This window comes from Mobula birostris, chromosome 10, assembly GCF_030028105.1.
Source record: "Mobula birostris isolate sMobBir1 chromosome 10, sMobBir1.hap1, whole genome shotgun sequence".
NCBI lineage: Eukaryota > Metazoa > Chordata > Chondrichthyes > Myliobatiformes > Myliobatidae > Mobula > Mobula birostris.
This window is the reverse complement of record NC_092379.1, coordinates 57602699-57621024: the sequence shown is the minus strand read 5'-3', so window position 1 is coordinate 57621024 and position 18326 is coordinate 57602699. Positions and strand designations below refer to the sequence as shown.

The 18326-nt window shown below is 43.1% G+C and overlaps 1 protein-coding gene across 1 annotated transcript; it reads left to right on the top strand.

The window, feature by feature from the left end:
• Window positions 1-1073: 1073 nt before the first annotated feature.
• LOC140204516 (TLR adapter interacting with SLC15A4 on the lysosome-like) lies at window positions 1074-13757 on the top strand. Its single transcript, XM_072271225.1, has 2 exons — window positions 1074-1307; window positions 10383-13757. Exon 2 carries the CDS (start codon window positions 10391-10393, stop codon window positions 11270-11272), a length of 882 nt encoding a protein of 293 aa, XP_072127326.1. The 5' UTR covers window positions 1074-1307; window positions 10383-10390; the 3' UTR covers window positions 11273-13757.
• Window positions 13758-18326: the final 4569 nt, after the last annotated feature.

Sequence of the window (18326 nt, the reverse complement as noted above, 5' to 3'; positions counted from 1 at the left end):
GATGTTTTGGCCGAAATCCTTCAGCAGGGCTAGAAAAAAAAAGCCAAGGAGTAGATTAGAAAGGTGGGGGAGGAGGTGTGGTGGAGAGAGAAATGGCAGGTGATAGGTGAAACTTGGAGGGGAGGAATGAAGCAAAGAGCTAGGAAGTTGATTGTTGAAAGATACAGAAGGCCTTGAAAGAAAGAAGAAAGGAGAGGGAGGAGGAGGCGATGGGCAGGCAAGGAGATAACAAGAGAGAGAAAGGGGTGGGAAATGGTGAAGTGGTGGGAGTGGAGGCATTACTGGAAGTCTGCGAAATCGATGTTCATGCCATCAGGTTGGAGGCTGCCCATATGGAATATAAGGTGTTGTTCCTCCAAACGCTGATTGTACTCTTTTCCATAGATGCTGACTGGCCTGCTGAGTTCCTCCAGAATTGTGTGTGTGTTGCTCCGATATCCCGCATCTGCAGAATTTCTTTTGTTAGTGGTGTAGATGAGCTCAGTTTCAACATTTAAGAGGTACATGGATGGCAGGTGAATGAAGGGCTATTGTGTCAGTGAAGGTCGATGGGAGTAAGTAGTTTAAATGGTTTGGCACAGATTAGATGGGCTGAAGGGCCTGTTTCTGTGCTGTACTTCTCTATGACTAGGGCTCTATGTCATTAATTGTATTACAGATATGTATTATTGGAAACATTAATTAAGAAAATAATATTTTTTTAAAATTGACCTTTTCTTATTATTTTATGGTAAAACACAATGTTCAGGTCCTATTTATTAAGCTTATATCTCTGGAATCTGAGGGAACATGGTAACAATTCATGATTGACCGGTAGAGCCTTCTAAGCCTATTTACCATTGTCAGTTTACTTGACAAAAATATGAATGGATCAAAAGCAATGTTAAATTGTAATTAATTTCTTCCATGAGTAGTGAACATTACTTTCAAACAATGATGGATAAACTGAGAGGCATCTTGCAGCTGAAGGGTTAACGTGACAGTGGTTGTAACATTAGACACTTGCAAATTAAGGGGAAGTTAAATGCAAAACAGCATTTTCATTCTGAATCATAAAAAACTTGCAACAAACTTACGGATTTATTTTATTGTGTGTTGCCCCACTGGTGAGCAAAATTAAACAGTGTACAGGGGATAAGATTTTCTTTGGATTAATAAATCTGAATATTTATTTCAAAAAGAAAAGAGTTGATTATTCCTAGATATCCTTGGACCAAGAATGACCTTTGCATTGAGATCGAATGACTACTAATACAACATTGTGAGAAAAAGCGGAAGAGCTCAAACTACAGATCGGCTTAAAACAAGTAAGTGTAACATTAACCTTTTCAAATTTTAGGTAAGATTTTAATTAAGCTGATAAAACCATAATAAGCAGGAGCTTGCCAAATTCATCGTCTTTCAGCTCAGTATACTTGAGCTGATTATTGGAAAAAGTGTTGGATAAATCTGTATACAAGTTCAAATTACAGTAAAACTTTGATAATCTCACTATTTAGATATCCTAATGGTTCAGCAGGTAATGTTCCCTTCTCACCAGCTTTCTTTCCCAAGTATCTGGGCCCCAGTTCCTGTGCTCCCATCAGGATCCTGATTGCCACACTCCCTTCCCACTCACCAAGGCCCGGTTTCCTATTTTCCTAGCTTAATAGAAAAATTACTATTTTGCCGTGTAATATTGAAAGTGAACCAAAAGAATTTGTGCAACAGGGAGGGAGGGAGACAGTGCCAGGCCGAAGTCCCTTGTATTGTAGATGATCAAGTTTTACTGTGATAGTTATCAGCTTCTCTTTATATTTCAGGTAGTTTTCATGGTGCCAACAATTTACTTCCACCAGTGGCCCAATAAGGATGGCCATAGGGTGGGATGGATTACTATTTCAGAAATCTGCAATGCTTGCCCTGACTGCACCCTGCATTAACTCAGCCCTTCTGAGTTTTAATGAAATAAGTGACTAAACTGCTCCACAAATGAGTCAACATTTCTGACCTCAGAAGCCACTTACAGCTTTTGCACAGCCTCTAGTCCAAGCTACAGCTTCTCAAATAGCTTCTTACCCCAGTCTTCTAACAGCTACCATGGTGTCCTACCCCATTACCTCCGGAAATATCATCTATCAATGACCAGTGACCTCACTTTTAAATTTATCCATTTATGGCATGTGGGCATCACCAGCTAAGCCAGCACTTATTGCCCATCCCTAGTTGTCCTTGAGAAGGTGGTGATGAGCTGCCTTGAACCACTGCAGTCCCTGAGGTGTAGGTACACCCACTGTGCTGTTAGCGAGGGAATTCCACGATTTTGAACCAGCAACAATGAAGGAATGGCAGTATTTTTTCAAGTCAGGATGATGAGTGACTTGGTGAGTGTTGTTGCAGAGCGTCTTGTAGATAGTACACACTACTGCAACTGTTCGTCGATGGTGGAGGGTTTTGATGCTTGTGGAAGGGTACCAATCAAGTGGGCTTCCTTGTACTGGATGGTGTCCAGCTTCTTGATCAGGGGTCCCCAACCTTTTTTGCACCGCAGAATGGTTTAATATTGACAATATTCTTGCGGACTGGCCGACCGGGGCGGGGTGGTGTTGGTGTTCAAGTAGGGTTAAACTCACTTCAATGTGTCTTTTACAGTTAGGGTTGCCAACTTTCTCACTCCCAAATAAGGGACAAAAGTAGCAGTCAAATCCTGGGACACTTTACCCCAGGAAAGACTACCATGACCATGAAGCCTTGCACGGGCACCTGTGTGCGCATACGCCTACATGACGATTTTTCCTCCCACAAATTGGTTTTGCCTTCATCTTCCCGACTATACTGTACATACATTATTTCAACTTTATATAGGCTGTGTAATTATCATATCATTCCTGCTTTTACTATATGTTAGTGTTAGTTATTTTCGGTTTTATGTGTTATTTGGCATGATTTGTTAGGTTATTTTTTGGGTCTGGGAACGCACAAAAATTTTTCCCATATAAATTAATGGTAATTGCTTCTTCGCTTCACGCCATTTCAGCATGAAAGGTTTCATAGGAACGCTGTACCTTAGCGGGGGAAATACAGGACAAGGGCAGTCCTGCATGGGACAAACCAATTTGGCCCAATATACGGGATGTCCCGGCAAATACGGGACAGTTGGCAACCCTATGTTCAGGTTCAACAGTGTGTGACGGAATAAGGAAAGGTGCAGCTGACTCATATAGCTTCCTCACGGCCCGGTAGCACAGGCTTTGCGGCCCGGTACCGGTCCACAGCCCAGTGGTTGGGGAACCCTGTTCTTAAGTGTTGATGGAGCTGCAATCATCCAGGCGAGTGGTGAGTATTCCATTGCATTCCTGAGGCTTGTAGATGGTGGACAGTCTTTGGGGAGTCAGGAGGTAAGTTACATGTTGCAGGATTCCTAGCCTTTGACCTCCTCTGGTAGCCACAGTGTTTATATGGCTACACCAGTTCAGTTTCCTGTCAATGGTAACCCCCCAGGATGTTGATTGCAGGGGATTCAGTGATGCCACTGAATGTCAAGGGACGATGGTTAGAGCCTCTCTCGTTGGAGATGATCATTGCCTGGCACTTGTGTGGCTCGGATGTTATTTGCCACTTGTCAGCGCAAGCCTGGATATTGTCCAGGTCCTGCTGCATTTAGATATGAACTATTTCATTATCTGAGGAGTCACAAATGGTGCAGAACATTGTGCAGTCATCTGCGAACATCCCCACTTCTGACCCTATGATGGAAGGAAGGTCATCGATGAAGCAGCTGAAGATGGTTGGTCCTGGGACACTTCCCTGAGGAACTCCTGCAGTGATATGCTGGGGATGAGATGATTGACCTCCAACCACCACAACCATCTTCCTTCGTGTCAGGTACGATTCCAACCAGTGGAGGGGTTTCCCCCTAATTCCTGTTGTCTCCATTTTAGCTAGGGCACCTTGATATCATACTCGGTCAAATGCTGCCTTGATGTCGAGGGCTATCACTCTCACCTCACCTCTGGTATTTAGCTCTTTGCTCCATGTTTGGACCAAGGAGGTGGTGAGGTCAGGAGCTGAGTGGCCTTGATGGAACTCAAACTGAGCATCTGTAAGCAGGTTATTGCCGAGTAGGTGCTGCATGATAGCACTGCTGGTGATTCCTTCCAATACTTTGCTGATGATTGAGAGTAGGCTGATTGGGCGGTAACTGGCTGGGTTGGATGTCCTAGTTCTTGTTTTCAGGACATACTTGGGTAATTTTCCAATTGCCTGGTAGATGCCGGTGTTGTAGCTGTACTGGAATGGTTTGGGTAGTGGTGCGGCAAGTTCTGGAGCCAGGATTTTCTCTGGGCCCATAGCCTTCACAGTATCCAGCACTTTCAGCCATTTCCTGATAACACGTGGAATGAATCGGATTGGCTGCATACTGACTGACATCTGGGATGCTGGGGACTTCTGGAGGAGGCTGAGCTGGATCATCTACTCTGCACTTCTGACAGAAGAGTGTTGCGAATGTCTCAGACTTTTCCTTTGCACAGGTGTGCTGGGCTCCTCTGTCATTGAGGATGGGAATATTTGTGGAGTCTCCTCCTCCAGTGAGTTGTAAGATTGTCCACCACCATTCATGGCTGGATGTGGCTAGACTACAGAGGGTAGATGCGATCCATTGGTTGTTGGCTCACTTAGCTTTGTCTATTACTTGCTGCTTATGGTGTCCAGCATGCAAGTAGTCCTGTATTGTGCCTTCACCAGGGTGACGCTTCATATTGAGGTGTTGTTCTCGGCACACCCTCCTGCACTCTTCATTGAACCAGGGTTGATGCCTTGACCTGGTGGTAATAATAGAGTGGGGGATATGCTGGACCATGAGGTTACAGATTGTAGCTGAGTACAATTGTGCTGCTGCTGATGGCCCACAGTGTCCCATCGATGCCCAGTCTAGGGCTGATAGATCTGTTCAATCTCTCCCACTTAGCATAGTGGCAGTGCCACACAACGCGGTGGAGGGTCTTTTCAATGTGGAGATGGGATTTAGTCTCCACAAATACTATGCAGTGGTCATTTCTACCGATGCTGTCATGGACAGATGCTTCCACAGCAGGTAGGTTGGTGAGAATGAGGTCAAGTGTGTTTTTCCCTCTCGTTGGTTCCCTCACCGCCTGCTGTGCTCCCAGTCTGGTAGCTCTGTCCAGTAGGACCTGACCAGCTCAGTCTGCGGTGGTGTGACCAAGCCACTCTTGGTTGAAATCCCCCACCCAGAGTACACTTTGTGCCCTTGTCATCCTCAGTGCCTCCTCCAAGTGTTGCTCAACGTGGAGAAGCACTGATTCATCAGCTGAGGGAGGCCGGTACGTAGTGATCAGCAGGAGGTTTCCTTACCCGTGTTTAATCTGGTGCCGTGAGACTTCATGGAATCCAGAGTTGATGTTGAGAGTTGCCAGGGCATCTCCCTCTCTACTGTATACCACTGTGCCACCGTCTCCGCGAGGTCTGTCCTGCCAGTAAGACAGTACATATCCAGGAATGGTGATGGTAGAATCCGAAATGTTAACAGTAAGGTATGATTCTGTCAGTACAAATATGTCAGGCTGTTGCTTGACTAGTCTGTGAGACAGCTCTCCCAACTTTGGCACGTGTCCAGATGTTGTAAGGAGGACTTTGCAGGGTCGATTGGCTGCTTTCGCCGTTGTCGTTTCCAGTGCAGAGGTAGATGCCAGTTTGTCCATCTGGGTTCATTTCTTACTATTTTCTTTTTAGTGGTTAGATACAACTGAATGGCTTGCTAGGCCATTTCAGAGGGCACTTGATTCAATCACATTGTGGCGGGTCTGGAGTCACATTTAGGCCAGACTAGGTAAGGATGGCAGGGTTACTCCCCAGAGGACATTAGTGAACCAGATGGGTTCTTGGTTAGAGAACCCTAACCCAATGACAAAGTTTCATGGTCATCAGATATTTCTATTGAATTCAAATTCGCCATCTGTCATTGTGGGATTCAAACTCATGACCCCAGCGTATCATTGGGTCTCTGGATTACAATCCAGTGGTAATTACCACTATGCTGAATTTCTACTATCTACACCCACAAATTTGGGATCTCCCCTCAGCTCAACTCATTAACTCCCCTCCACCCCCAACATATAAATGTTCCTAAATTTAATTGGTAACTGCTAGGACTCTCTTCCTCACACACATCCTCGGCTAACTATTTGTGTCTCTCGCTTTAAAACCTATTATACTGAGGGCATTATGATGCATTGAGTAGATTTTAGCACCAAGAGAGCAGTCAATAGGGTCTGGAGGATGATGATCTCAAACCGTGATATCTAAAACCAGAGGGCATAAGTTTAAGATGCAGAGTAAAAGGGAAAATATTTTTATCCAGGGCTACAGCTATATAGGACTCTGATCAGACTCCACTTGGAGTACTGTGCTCAGTTCTGGTCATGACTCTGATCAGACTCCACTTGGAGTACTGTGCTCAGTTCTGGTCACGACTCTGATCAGACTCCACTTGGAGTACTGTGCTCAGTTCTGGTCACGACTCTGATCAGACTCCACTTGCAGTACTGCGCTCAGTTCTGGTCACCTCACTACAGGAAGGATGTGGAAACTATAGAAAGGGTGCAGAGGAGATTTACAATGATGTTGCCTGGATTGGGGAGCATGCCTTCGGCCTTTTCTCCCTGGAGCGGCGGAGGATGAGAGGTGACCTGATAGAGGTGTATAAGATGATGAGAGGTATTGATCGTGTGGATTGTCAGAGGATTTTTACCAGGGCTGAAATGGCAAGCACAAGAGGGCACAGGTTTAAGGTGCTTGGAAGCAGGTACAGAGGAGATGTCAGGGGTAAGCTGGTGAGTGTGTGGAATGGGCTGCTGGTGACGGTGGTGGAGGTGGATACGATAGAGTCTTTTAAGAGAGTCCTGGATAGGTACATGGAGCTCAGAAAAATAGAGAGCTATGGGTAACCCTAGGTAATCTCTAAAGTAAGTACATGTTCAGCACAGCATTGTGGGCCAAAGGGCCTGTATGTTTTCTCTGTTTCTATGTTTCAGGGGCTGGTTGCAAATTGGAACATTATTGTGTGAGAAGGTGGCGGAGGCAGGCACTTTCATAAGGCAGAAAAGTATCTATGTAGGGCATGAATTGCCAAGGCATACGTGGCAATGGAGCAAGTGCTGGTGAATAGGATTAGTATAGATAGCTACTTGATTGTTGGCACAGGCATTTTGTGTTGAAAAGCTTGTTTCTGTGCTGAATGCCTCCAATACAGTATGGAAGCATGATGTTATTGGAGTTCCTGCAGGGTGCACCAAGTTCATTTGCAGCTTGTCTCCTGCAGGGGCATCCCACGGTGTTCACTTCTTCCAGCAGCGCACAATTCCACTTTCAGCTGACAGCTACCGGCTGTGTCAAATAATACAGGCTACCTTGATGTGAGCAAAAGATTAGATGCTGGAGGCAGCATCTGTGAAGAGAAATGGACAGTTAATGTTTCAGGACTAACAGGTAGAGGAATGATAGCAAAATAAAGAGGAGAGAGGAAGGGCTGAGCAAAGGCAGGCTGATGACATGTGGATTCATGTGAGACCCATGAAAGAGTGATGGACAGGTGGGGGAAGGGAGAGTGAAAATAGTGATGGAAGCAGGGAGGTGACAAGTGGAGGCAACAAAGGATTGAAGATGATAGATCCTGATAGGAAAGGAAGGTAGGGCACAGAACCAGGTGAGCGAGGTGGGAAGGGAAACCAGATGGAGATGTGTTTGATGGGCAAATGGAAATGGTAGAGGAGGGCTGATATGAAGTGGTGGGGCGGACATAAGAGGAACTGGGTAGATTAGAAGGAGAGAGAAAAGGGATGGGGGAGACAGTTGCTGGAAGTTGAAGAATTCATTGTTAATACTGAGTTGCTCTTTGTCTTGTTTCCATTTCAATTCACCCTGTTACCGGAGGAGACAAAGGACAGACATGTAGGTGTGTGAATGGAGGGGAGAATTAAAACTGCTGGTAACCCAGAGACCCAGATGAGCAGGATAGTGAATCAGTGGTATGATGGAGGCCGAGTCACTGAGTGTATTGAAAGTGGAGATTTACATGTTCTTGATGAGTCAGGGTGTCAAAGGTTATGGAGAGAAGGCAGGAGAATGGGGTTGAGAAGGAAAATCAATCAGCCCTGATGGAATGGCAGAGCAGACTCGATGGGTCAAAAAGCCTAATTCTGCACCTATGTCCTCTGGTTTAATGGTCTTCTACTAACTTTGATCTAACTGATTACACAGCAGTTAGTACTGCTGTCTCACAAGTTCAGGGATCCATGTGGTATTTGCAAATTCCCTCCATGCCTGGTACATTAATTAACTAATAATTTTTGCTTAATAGCAAAAAGAATAAAAGAGAAATTGAGTGTGTGTGATGCCCTGGGGTCTGTTTGTTGTTAACACAATGGCACATTTCACTGGATGTTTCCATGTACAGGTGACAAATAGACTTGAATCTTGAACCTTGAGATCAGCCATTCTCTGTGTAAAAACCTTATCCCTTTAAAATTCTTCCTTCTCTCCTTAAACTTGTATCCTCTTTTGAAACCTCAGCCATGGTGAAATGATTTTGACTATCTACCCTGTCTATGTCTTTGATAATGTTATGTACATTGGATACTGGTTAATTGGGACACATCAAGACCAATAAATTTCGGCCCAATTAAGCAGCTGCCCCAATTAGCCAAAGTTGCATGGAAGTAGTTACGAAGGTATAAAAAAGATAAACTATCCTTAAATGAAGTACAGAACAAAAAATTGGAACACTATCAATACTACTACAGTACTATAAAACTGTGTATTGGTAATCCATAGAGAAATTCATCCAAGGTATGCAATAAACAAAATCAACACAAACAGCTGGGGCAGATTATAGACTTCCTTCATACAATGCTATCGATGATTACATTCTCCAAATCTTCATTTTCATTATAAAATTCAAGATGATTGCCGATATGTTCAAATTCTTCATAGTTCCAACTTGTTGAAGTCATGAAATCATTTCATTTTCACTCCTGGCCATCTCTAGCACCACCAAACCTGAGTGCTTGAAACCACAGTGACAAAACAGTTCTGAATTGTCTTACTGCTTATTTTTGCCAACTATCCGTGACAAATATCATTGCTTTTTGAACACAAGCACACTCAACTGAAGCTATTTAAAACAAATCTTTCTAAGCAAAGTGTAGCATCTAATGGCCGCACAGATTTGTGCAAATGACACTAGTTAGAACATGTTTGGCAATAGTCTCCTGTCCCAATTAAGCAGCAGAGTGTCCCAAATAAATGAAAGGAATTCCAGCAATTTTCTTGATTTAGGTTTTAATCTTTAAAAGTTATCCCAAATAAGTGATTATCCTGATTATCTGATGGCCCAATTAGCCAGAATGCACAGTTTTCCTACTTGATCACAATTCAGCCTCCTTTAATCCAGGGAAAACAATCCAAGCCTATCCAGTATCTCCCTGTAACTAAAGTCCTCCAATCCAGGGAACATCTTGGTGAATCTCCTCTGCACTTTCTCTAGTGCAGTCTCATTCATTGTAAGATGGCTGTGGAGTTGGAAGCATATATCCTACATGAATGTAAACCTTGTGGATCAGTATGCTCTTGAATCTTTCCATAGTTTTTCACTGAGTGCTCCCTAGCCCTAGCATGCTGTTGCATAGAGCATGGAATGTAGAACAGCAGGAAAAGGCTGTTCCACCCAAGATGTTGTGCCAAACTAATGAAGCTAATGGCACCTTCTGCATATGCATTGTCCATAATCCTCCATCTTCTGCACATTCATCGGATTAACTTCGAGACTTTAAATATCTCTGTCATATCTGTCTCCACCAGCACCCTTTTGACACTTACCACTCTCTGTGTTAAAAAAAAACTCTTCCTGCACATCTCCTTAGAACTTTTCCCCTCTCACCTTAAGTACATGCCCTCTGATAGTAGACATTTCAACCCTGGGAGAAAAGATGCCAACTACCCAGTCTGCCTATGCCTTTCATAATCTTATAAACTTCTCTCAGATTTCCCCTCAGTCTCCACTTCTGGAGAGAAAACAACCCAGTTTGTCCAACCTCTCCTCATTGCACATGCCATCTAATCCAGGCCACATTCTTTACCACCCTAACAAATGTGAGACCTATAGACTTAGATCCCTCTGAACATGAACATTGTTAAAGGTCCTGTCACTAACTGTTTACTGTCCCTTTGTATTTGATCTCCCAAAGAGCAATAGCTAATTACAACTATTGCCAAATTTAACCATTCTTAAATGATATAAAGGCCTACACATATAACTTGCTAAATGTAATAGATTTTTATTGGGTGTCCCCATTAATTTGCTAACAAAAAACTTTGTGTTTTCATAGGACCAGTCATGTTAGCTGAAGGGTTTCTCACAAGGATTAGTTACGGATTCCACGAAAGTGAGCGTGTCCAGCCAGATGACTGTGCAAACTCCAGCAATAAACCTAAGACTAGCAGCAGTTCTTGGGAAGAGCTCGTTGTCTCACTGGACTGTGCAGAAAGCGTTGAAGAAGAAAACATACAGAATGAATCAGGGAGCTCAGCTACCACCAGTGAAGAGAAAGGAAGGCCAACATTGATTCAAAAGGAAGAGGAACCAACCAGTGTGAATACCTGGGTACCCTTATACAATAGGATAACATCTGACAGTTTAGACATACCAAAGGACTGTGCACGCATTAAAGCCGAGGTGGATCTCTACCAGTCTTGGTCCACCACTTGCAGGAGCTACACTGATCTGCAGATGGTTGGAGATAATGTTACACCTTACAGTCTAACTAGCTTATCCACTTGTCTGACCAATGATCATGAAAGCAGTAAATGGCCCGTCTTTCACATCAACAATGCATCCATGTTGCCACAACTGCCTGCCTCTAATTGTGAAGGCCCACAATGTTCTAGATCAGAAACATTCCATCACAGTGATAGAAGCATTGTCCTTCAGAAAGAGCCATTATCCAACTCTGTGATCAACAACTACATGGAACAGAAGATCACTGAGCTCTATAAGCAGTACCTGGAAGATAGCATGACAAAATATGCCTCACCAACTAACATAATGGGCTCTCATTTTCTGATGACCAACATTGATCAAATTAGCCTGCAGATCTCTCAAGAGAAAAATGTGGAGCCCACAAAAGCTAAGGATATTGTTCTCAATTGCCTTCTCAGTGTTGCTTGTGCAACAAATTCATCCGACATCTGTACACCTATTTTACAGATATCTAATTAACTGGCCCCAAAATTCTCAAAGTTCACATGTACAGAGATGTAAACTGAATGTTTTTTGATTTAGCTTTGAAGTCTACATTATATTCCAAATGTGATTGGATGACTGGCCCAGATCAGTACAATGACTTTCCAGAATGTTAATGAGTATCATTTAACACAATGCCTGTTTGCCTTTCACCATGGCTACCTGTTGAAGATGTTTAAGCAACAAACAGCTGGTGGCTCTCAGTGGGTGTAACAAATTGTCATTGTTTCAGGACAAGACCCTGCAATGGGTCACCTGAGGCTCTGATGCAGGGGCTCGACCCAAAATGTTGACAATCCCGTCCCCTCACAAGTACTGCTCAATCAACTGAGTTCGTCCAACTGATTGTTACTCCAGGGTCAATAGACAATAGACAATAGGTGCAGGAGTAGGCCATTCAGCCCTTTGAGCTGGCACCACCATTCACTGTGATCATGGCTGATCATCCACAATCAGTACCTTTTTCCGGCCTTCTCCCCATATCCCTTCACTCTGCTATCTTTAAGAGCTCTATCCAACTCTTTTTTGAAAGAATCCAGAGAATTGGCCTCCCTTGTGCCTCTAAATGCTTAATCTGTTGATTAAAGAGGAGCTAATGAAGAACTCTTCTGTTGTAGAAATGCTTTATGAAAATTGCACTAAATTGTAATTTTCAAAATGACTCATCTCCTACTTACTAAATCAGACTTCACCTTCTGCTCCAGTGTAACATTTCCGAAGACTAGAATTTCCAGTTGCTTTAAAATTACATTGTGTGATATAAATCTGCAAATGTTTAATGGATTTTGAAATTCCTCCACTCTAATGTTATGATAAAGACATAGACCTGCTTACTGCATGGCTTCAAGTCGCTGCTATGGACATTTTGGAACTCTGGATTTTTTCTGATGGTTGAACAACACTTGAGGACAGTCTTCAATTCAGAGGATTAAAGATTATGGTGTTGTTAAAATTGTTGGTTGGTTGGGAAAATGTGGAAAGGATTTAGTTCAGTAGGTCTACTTAAATCTTCCCTCAATGATCTGGTATATCGTTGCATTTAAGACCAGGTCAGGTATGTTGTATCCTAACATTAAATTTGTTAATGGGACAGTTAGCCAGCACCCAGCCTGAATTGTATCCAGTTTAGCATCCTCATTGTCTTTCACATATTCAGCCAATGATCCCTTCATCTGGTGTGATAGAAATGCCAGAACTTTAGTTCAGGAAACAAGCTGGTGTCCATGACTCTGGGAACACATGGTTCTGATTGGTCACCACTTCTGGGTTTCTGCAGACTCTGCCTAAGGTCACACAATGCCCACATTTCAGCTTGTGGAGATTTGTATGACACTTTCTGCACTGTTGTTGGGTAACGGCAGTTTTAGCATCCAGTTCTGTGTTGTGACTGTGTGACCCAGTTCTGTGGAGCCAATCCAAGGCTTGTTCTTATTTGATTTGTTCATACCGAGCATAAGTAGAGTATAGAACAATGAATGGTAGAACTCTGGAATAGGCTTTTTGGCAACCAGGATGCTAATTTTAGCTGATCTCATCATGATCTGGATCGCACTGTTCATTAGCTTGTCTAAATGGCTCTTAAGTGTAACTTCTCCTGGCAGGGTGTTCTACACATTTACCATTCTTTATGGGAAAAACTTGCTTTGCACATTTCCTTAAACTCCACACCACCAGCCCTCACATGAAGATTACGTCCTCTAGTATTTGACATGTCCACCTTGAGAAAAAGACTCTATCTATTCTATCTGTTCCGCTCATAATTTTAAATGTTTCTGTCAGGTGTGCCCTTAACTTCTTATCCTCCAGTGAAGACAATCTGAGATTGTTTAACCTATTCTCATATCTTACACACTCCAATCCAGGCAACATCTTCTGTACTCTCCGCATCCATTCCGTAACACAGCAGTCAGAAGTGTACACAGTGTGGTCTAAACAAAGGTTTAAAAGCTGCAACATGATTTCCCAACTACCCAACCAATGAAGGCAAGCATCCATATTCCCTCTTTTCGATCCTAACCACCTGAGTTGTCACTTTCAAGAAGCCATGGACGTGCACCCCAAATACCACTGTATATCAATGCTTGTATGTACCCTGGTCAAAGTACGTCATTGTATACTTGTCCAGATAAAGTTCCAAAATAAGAAATGCAATCTTGCACAACTGGTTAACATTGGTAGATGGTGCTTTCCCAGGGATCTGATCATTGACACTACGTCAGCAACTACGTGTCACTTCGTCACTTAACTTATTATTATTACAGGATGTGGCCAATCCCATGCTCTGACCACGGGGCATCACTCCCAGACTGAAATTATTCTTATATATTTGCTGAACAGATTTTAATTTAGCCATGACAAATAGATAAAATCTTAAGCAATGCATTTTCTTGTATCTCTGATTTCATAACAACCATTTACACATGGGATGAAATGCTTTAGCCTTACTGCCAGAGATAATAAAATAACCTTTCTGAATCATCTGAAGTGCTGTCATCTATTTGAGCTGCTCGTTGTTAGTGTTCTATGTCATTTACTTCCTGGCATTTACAATGACATTAGCATTTGTAGCTATATCTTTTGTGGTTAAATAATCACCAAGCTGGAGGAGGAATGCAAAATCAGTATTAATCTATATTATTAATCCTAGTATAGATCTAGAAGAACTCATCCATGCATTTATTTTTAATTGGCTTGACTACTGTAATGGTGTTTTCACCGGTCTCTGTGAAAAGTCCCTCGGTCAGCTGCAGCTCGTTCAGAACGCTGCTGCCAGAGTCCTCACTAAGACCAAGAGAGTAGAACACATCACTCCAGTTCTCAGATCACCACACTGGCTTCCTGTTCATCAGAGGATTGGGTTTAAAATATCGCTACTGGTTTATAAACCACTGAATGATCTAGGGCCAAAATACATCTCCCATCTCTTGCTGCATCATGAACCTTCTCCAGCTCTCAGGTCATCTGGGGCAGGTCTGTTTACTGTCGCCAGAGTCAAAACTAAACGTGGTAAAGCAGCTTTTAGTTACTATGCTCCACATGTGGGGCATAACCTTCCAGAGGATCTGAAGTCTGCCCCAAACTTTAAGCTCTTTTAAATCAAAGTTTAAAACTTTTCTTGTTTTCAATATTTAGGATATATTGTCTGAAATTTGCTGTTTGAATTTTATATCCTGTTTGATGTCAAGCATTTTGAACTGTCTTGTGTTTGAAAAGTGTGATACAAATAAGCTTGCCTTGCCTTGCTTTAGAGATGAGTCCTGAATTTCGTTAGTGGCACTGAAGAGGCTTATTATAGTGTCAGTCAAGCCCAAAAAATCTGTTGACATATTGATTATTGTTATCAATATTGAAATGACCAGACAAATATTCTTGTTTGCAGAAAGTGTAAAGAATACATTAAATTACAAATCAGTATTAAACAGAACGGTGCTTTCAGCATCCTGGGATTTTTGTGTGAAGCTCTTGGAGTCCTGTGCTCGGCAGGAAGGCTTTGACATTCAGAAATCATACTACCATTTGAAGGTGGCACTGGTGACCCTCGTGACTTCTGGCTGGCAGCTAGTGAAACAAGGAAAGCAGCTAAATACTTTGTTAACCTCATTTTTTTCTGGCAAATGATCATCACAAGTGGCTTCCCTGTGGACTTAGAGGCAATTTGCTGAGGTAGAACTGAAGTATGACGGTCACCAAGACCGTGAGGCAGGGGTGGGGTAGTTGGGCACAGGACAAATCAAAGACATGGGGCCCAGGTCCCAGGGTGTATTAATGCTACTGAACACAATGTTTGGACAGAGATTTACAGGCTGAGTCAAGGCAGCAAAGACCAGGGTATCCAGGCAGAACTTGGTGTTCAGCCAGAGACTTCCAGGCTGAATTGAAGCAGTAAAATCCAACATATCCAAGTGGCAGGATGCATTGTTCAAATGGAGAGTTACAGGCCGAGCTGAGGCGGCAAAGTCCACTGTTTCCAAGCTGCAGAACTTGCTGTTTGGATAGAGTTTAAGTGTTGGGCCAGATTGAAAAGGTTAGGGTGATGAGGCCCGAGGTGAGGTGGGGACTGGTTCAGATTATTGCTCCATGCTGTTTATGCAGCTCTGCACGGAACAACAGGACTCCCTTGCTGACTTCAGTTCAGAAGCATTATTTCTGTTACTGTTTGCATGAGTTTTTTTCATTGCACATTGGCTGTTTGATGGTCTTTTTTATGTTTTTTTTGTGGGCATGATGCATGATGTGGTTTTTATTCTCTGCACACTGAGTGTTAGACAGCTCTTAAAAAAAATAGATATATATGGGTTCTTTTTAGGGTGTCTGTTTTGTGGTTGCCTGTTAGAAGAACCTCAAGGTTGTATAAAGTTTGATAATAAATGTACTTAGACACTTTGAAACTTTGAAATCCTTTAAAACTCATGACAACCTTCTGAAGAAAAGTCCTCTTGCCTTACTTCAAGAGCAAATTTGAAATCCCCTTTAGATTTTTAATATTCTTCACCCTTAAATGCAATGACTTTTATTCCATTGCATGCAACATCTTATGGACTTCTTGGGTACTCTCCAAAGTTTCCACATCCTTTCAATATCATGACAACCAGTCTAACTGAAGTTTTAAACAGCTGCAATATGACTTTACAGTTTTCATATTCAATGCTCCGCCCAATGAAAGCAAGCATGCTATATGCCTTCTTTTCAACCCTATTCACTTAAGTTGTGATTTTTAGAAAGCTTTGGACGTGTACTCCAATATACCTCTGAATATCAATGCTTGTAATTGTCCAGACTTTAATGTGCATTTTTATCTTGCAGATAACATCCCAAAGTGTGTTATCTCACACTTGTCTAGAGAAAATTCCAAAGAAAGGTCATGTATTGCTAATCTTGCCCATAGTTTGGAAAGCCTCCACATCCTTACAGTGGTATACTGGGCATCTTCTGCAAGAGGAAATTTCTATCTGAGTCAGTATTAAATGATTGGTCCCTTAGTTATATCCCCTTGCTTGAGACCCTCTGTAGTGAGGATGTCCCACCACATACCCTACTAATTCTCATCAGGAGCTTATTGATTGAATAAGATCACCCCTTCTTATTTTTCTAATTCACACAGAACCTAGATCCACACTATTTCGTATCTCTTTCTGGGACTAACTTCTCATTCGAGGAATTAACCTTGTGAATCTCATTTGGACTAACTCCAATTTTACTGTTTCTCTTTTGTTAAAATATTTCAAAATACTGTCTTTCTCTTTCTGGAGGGGATATAGCTGGTATAAAGAGGTGGGGGTTAAGGGGTGAATATGGGTGAGGAGGGATGATCGGCAGATGGAGGAGGGAAAGTTGGAAATGGTGACAGAGACTGGGAGCTGAACGATAGAATGACGAAGGGCTGAAAATGATGCAGTCTGATAGGTGAGGAAGGTGGAACATGGAATCTAGTGAGGAAAATAGGGATAGTAAAGGGAAAGAACAGGTCGGATGAGTGGATAGAAATGGTGATGGGTGGATGTTTGAGAAAATAAGTAGCTGAGGAGAGAGAAACACATACACACTATAGGGGGCTTGCTAAAATGGCTGATAGTCTACACTCAGCCAGGCTGCAATGAATTATTCCTCCTCCTTTCTCTACCTCATTAAACCTGGTCAGTAAAGTACCCAACATAAGGATGCCCGTGGCTGTGAAACAGACAATGCCAAGCTTGTGTTTTTGCCACGCTCGCTTTGGTACAAACACTTGGACAGCCTTGATACTTTGAAAGTGCCGGTGAACTGGGAAATCAGAGATCGGTGAACACCATGGGTTTCAGCTGCCAGGGTCAACACAGACACTGTGTCAGGGTGACATGTCTGTGATGAGAAGGCAAAAAGCAATGAAACCTTGCTGGAGGCTGCCAACAGTAGCAAGATCCAGACTTATGGGACACGATGCTTCAGTGGGCGATGTTACACATGGGACTTTGTCCTGACTAAATTAGCTAGACCTCTGCTGGGTGCAGATTTCCTGTGTGCCCAAGGACTGTTAATTGATTTAAGAACTCCCAGCCTGTGAATGTCAAGGCCTTTGGGTCATTACCCTGCTCCCCCAATAAGTTCCCTGCAACGACTATCAAGCACATGCACCACCACATGTGAGTTTACTCGACTGCTGGGTGAATTCCCAAACCTCACTGAGCCCACATTCTCCACGACAGTCTCAAGACAGGGGTCGAGCACCATACTCCCACAACTGGCCCACCAGTCCATGCCCACATCTGTAGAATGGATCCAGAAAAGCTAGCAACCGTTAAGGCTGAGTTTGCTGACATGGAAAGACTTGGAACCGTACACTGATCAAATAATCCCTGGCTTCACCCCACCGTATGGTCCCTAACTGTGATGGTGGTTTTCATGTGGCAATTTCTGATGCCTTAATGAGGCCATCACCCTGATCATTACCCAGTCCCACACTTTCAAAACTTTTCGGCACATTTAGCTGGAAAGTCAGCTTTTTCCCAAAGTTGATTTAGTTGGAGGGGGGAACTGCCTGTGTGCTTGTAGGACATTCCCAAAATGGCTGTGATAAACAACACACACACACACACACACACACACACGCACACTGCTGGAGGGATCAGCAGGCCAGGCAGCATCAAGGGGATTGGAATATAAAGTCAAGGAAATAATGCTGAGGCTTTATAAGACTATATTCAGGCTGCACTTGGAATTTTGGGCCCCATATCTCAGAAAGGATGTGTTATCCTTAGAGAGAGTCCAGAGGAGTTTCACGAAGATGATTCTGGGAATGAAGGGGTTAACATATGAGGAGTGTTTGACAGCTTTGGGCCGGTACTCACTGGAATTTAGAAGGATGTGTGGGGATTTCATTGAAACCTACTGAATGTTGAAAGGACTAGACAGGGTGGATGTGGAGAGGATGTTTCCTACAGTGGGGTATCCAGAACCAGAGGGCACAGCCTCAAAATTGAGGGGCGACCTTTTAGAACAGAGGCAGGAGGAATTTATTTCAGCCAGAGAGTGGTGAATCTGTAGAATGCTCTGC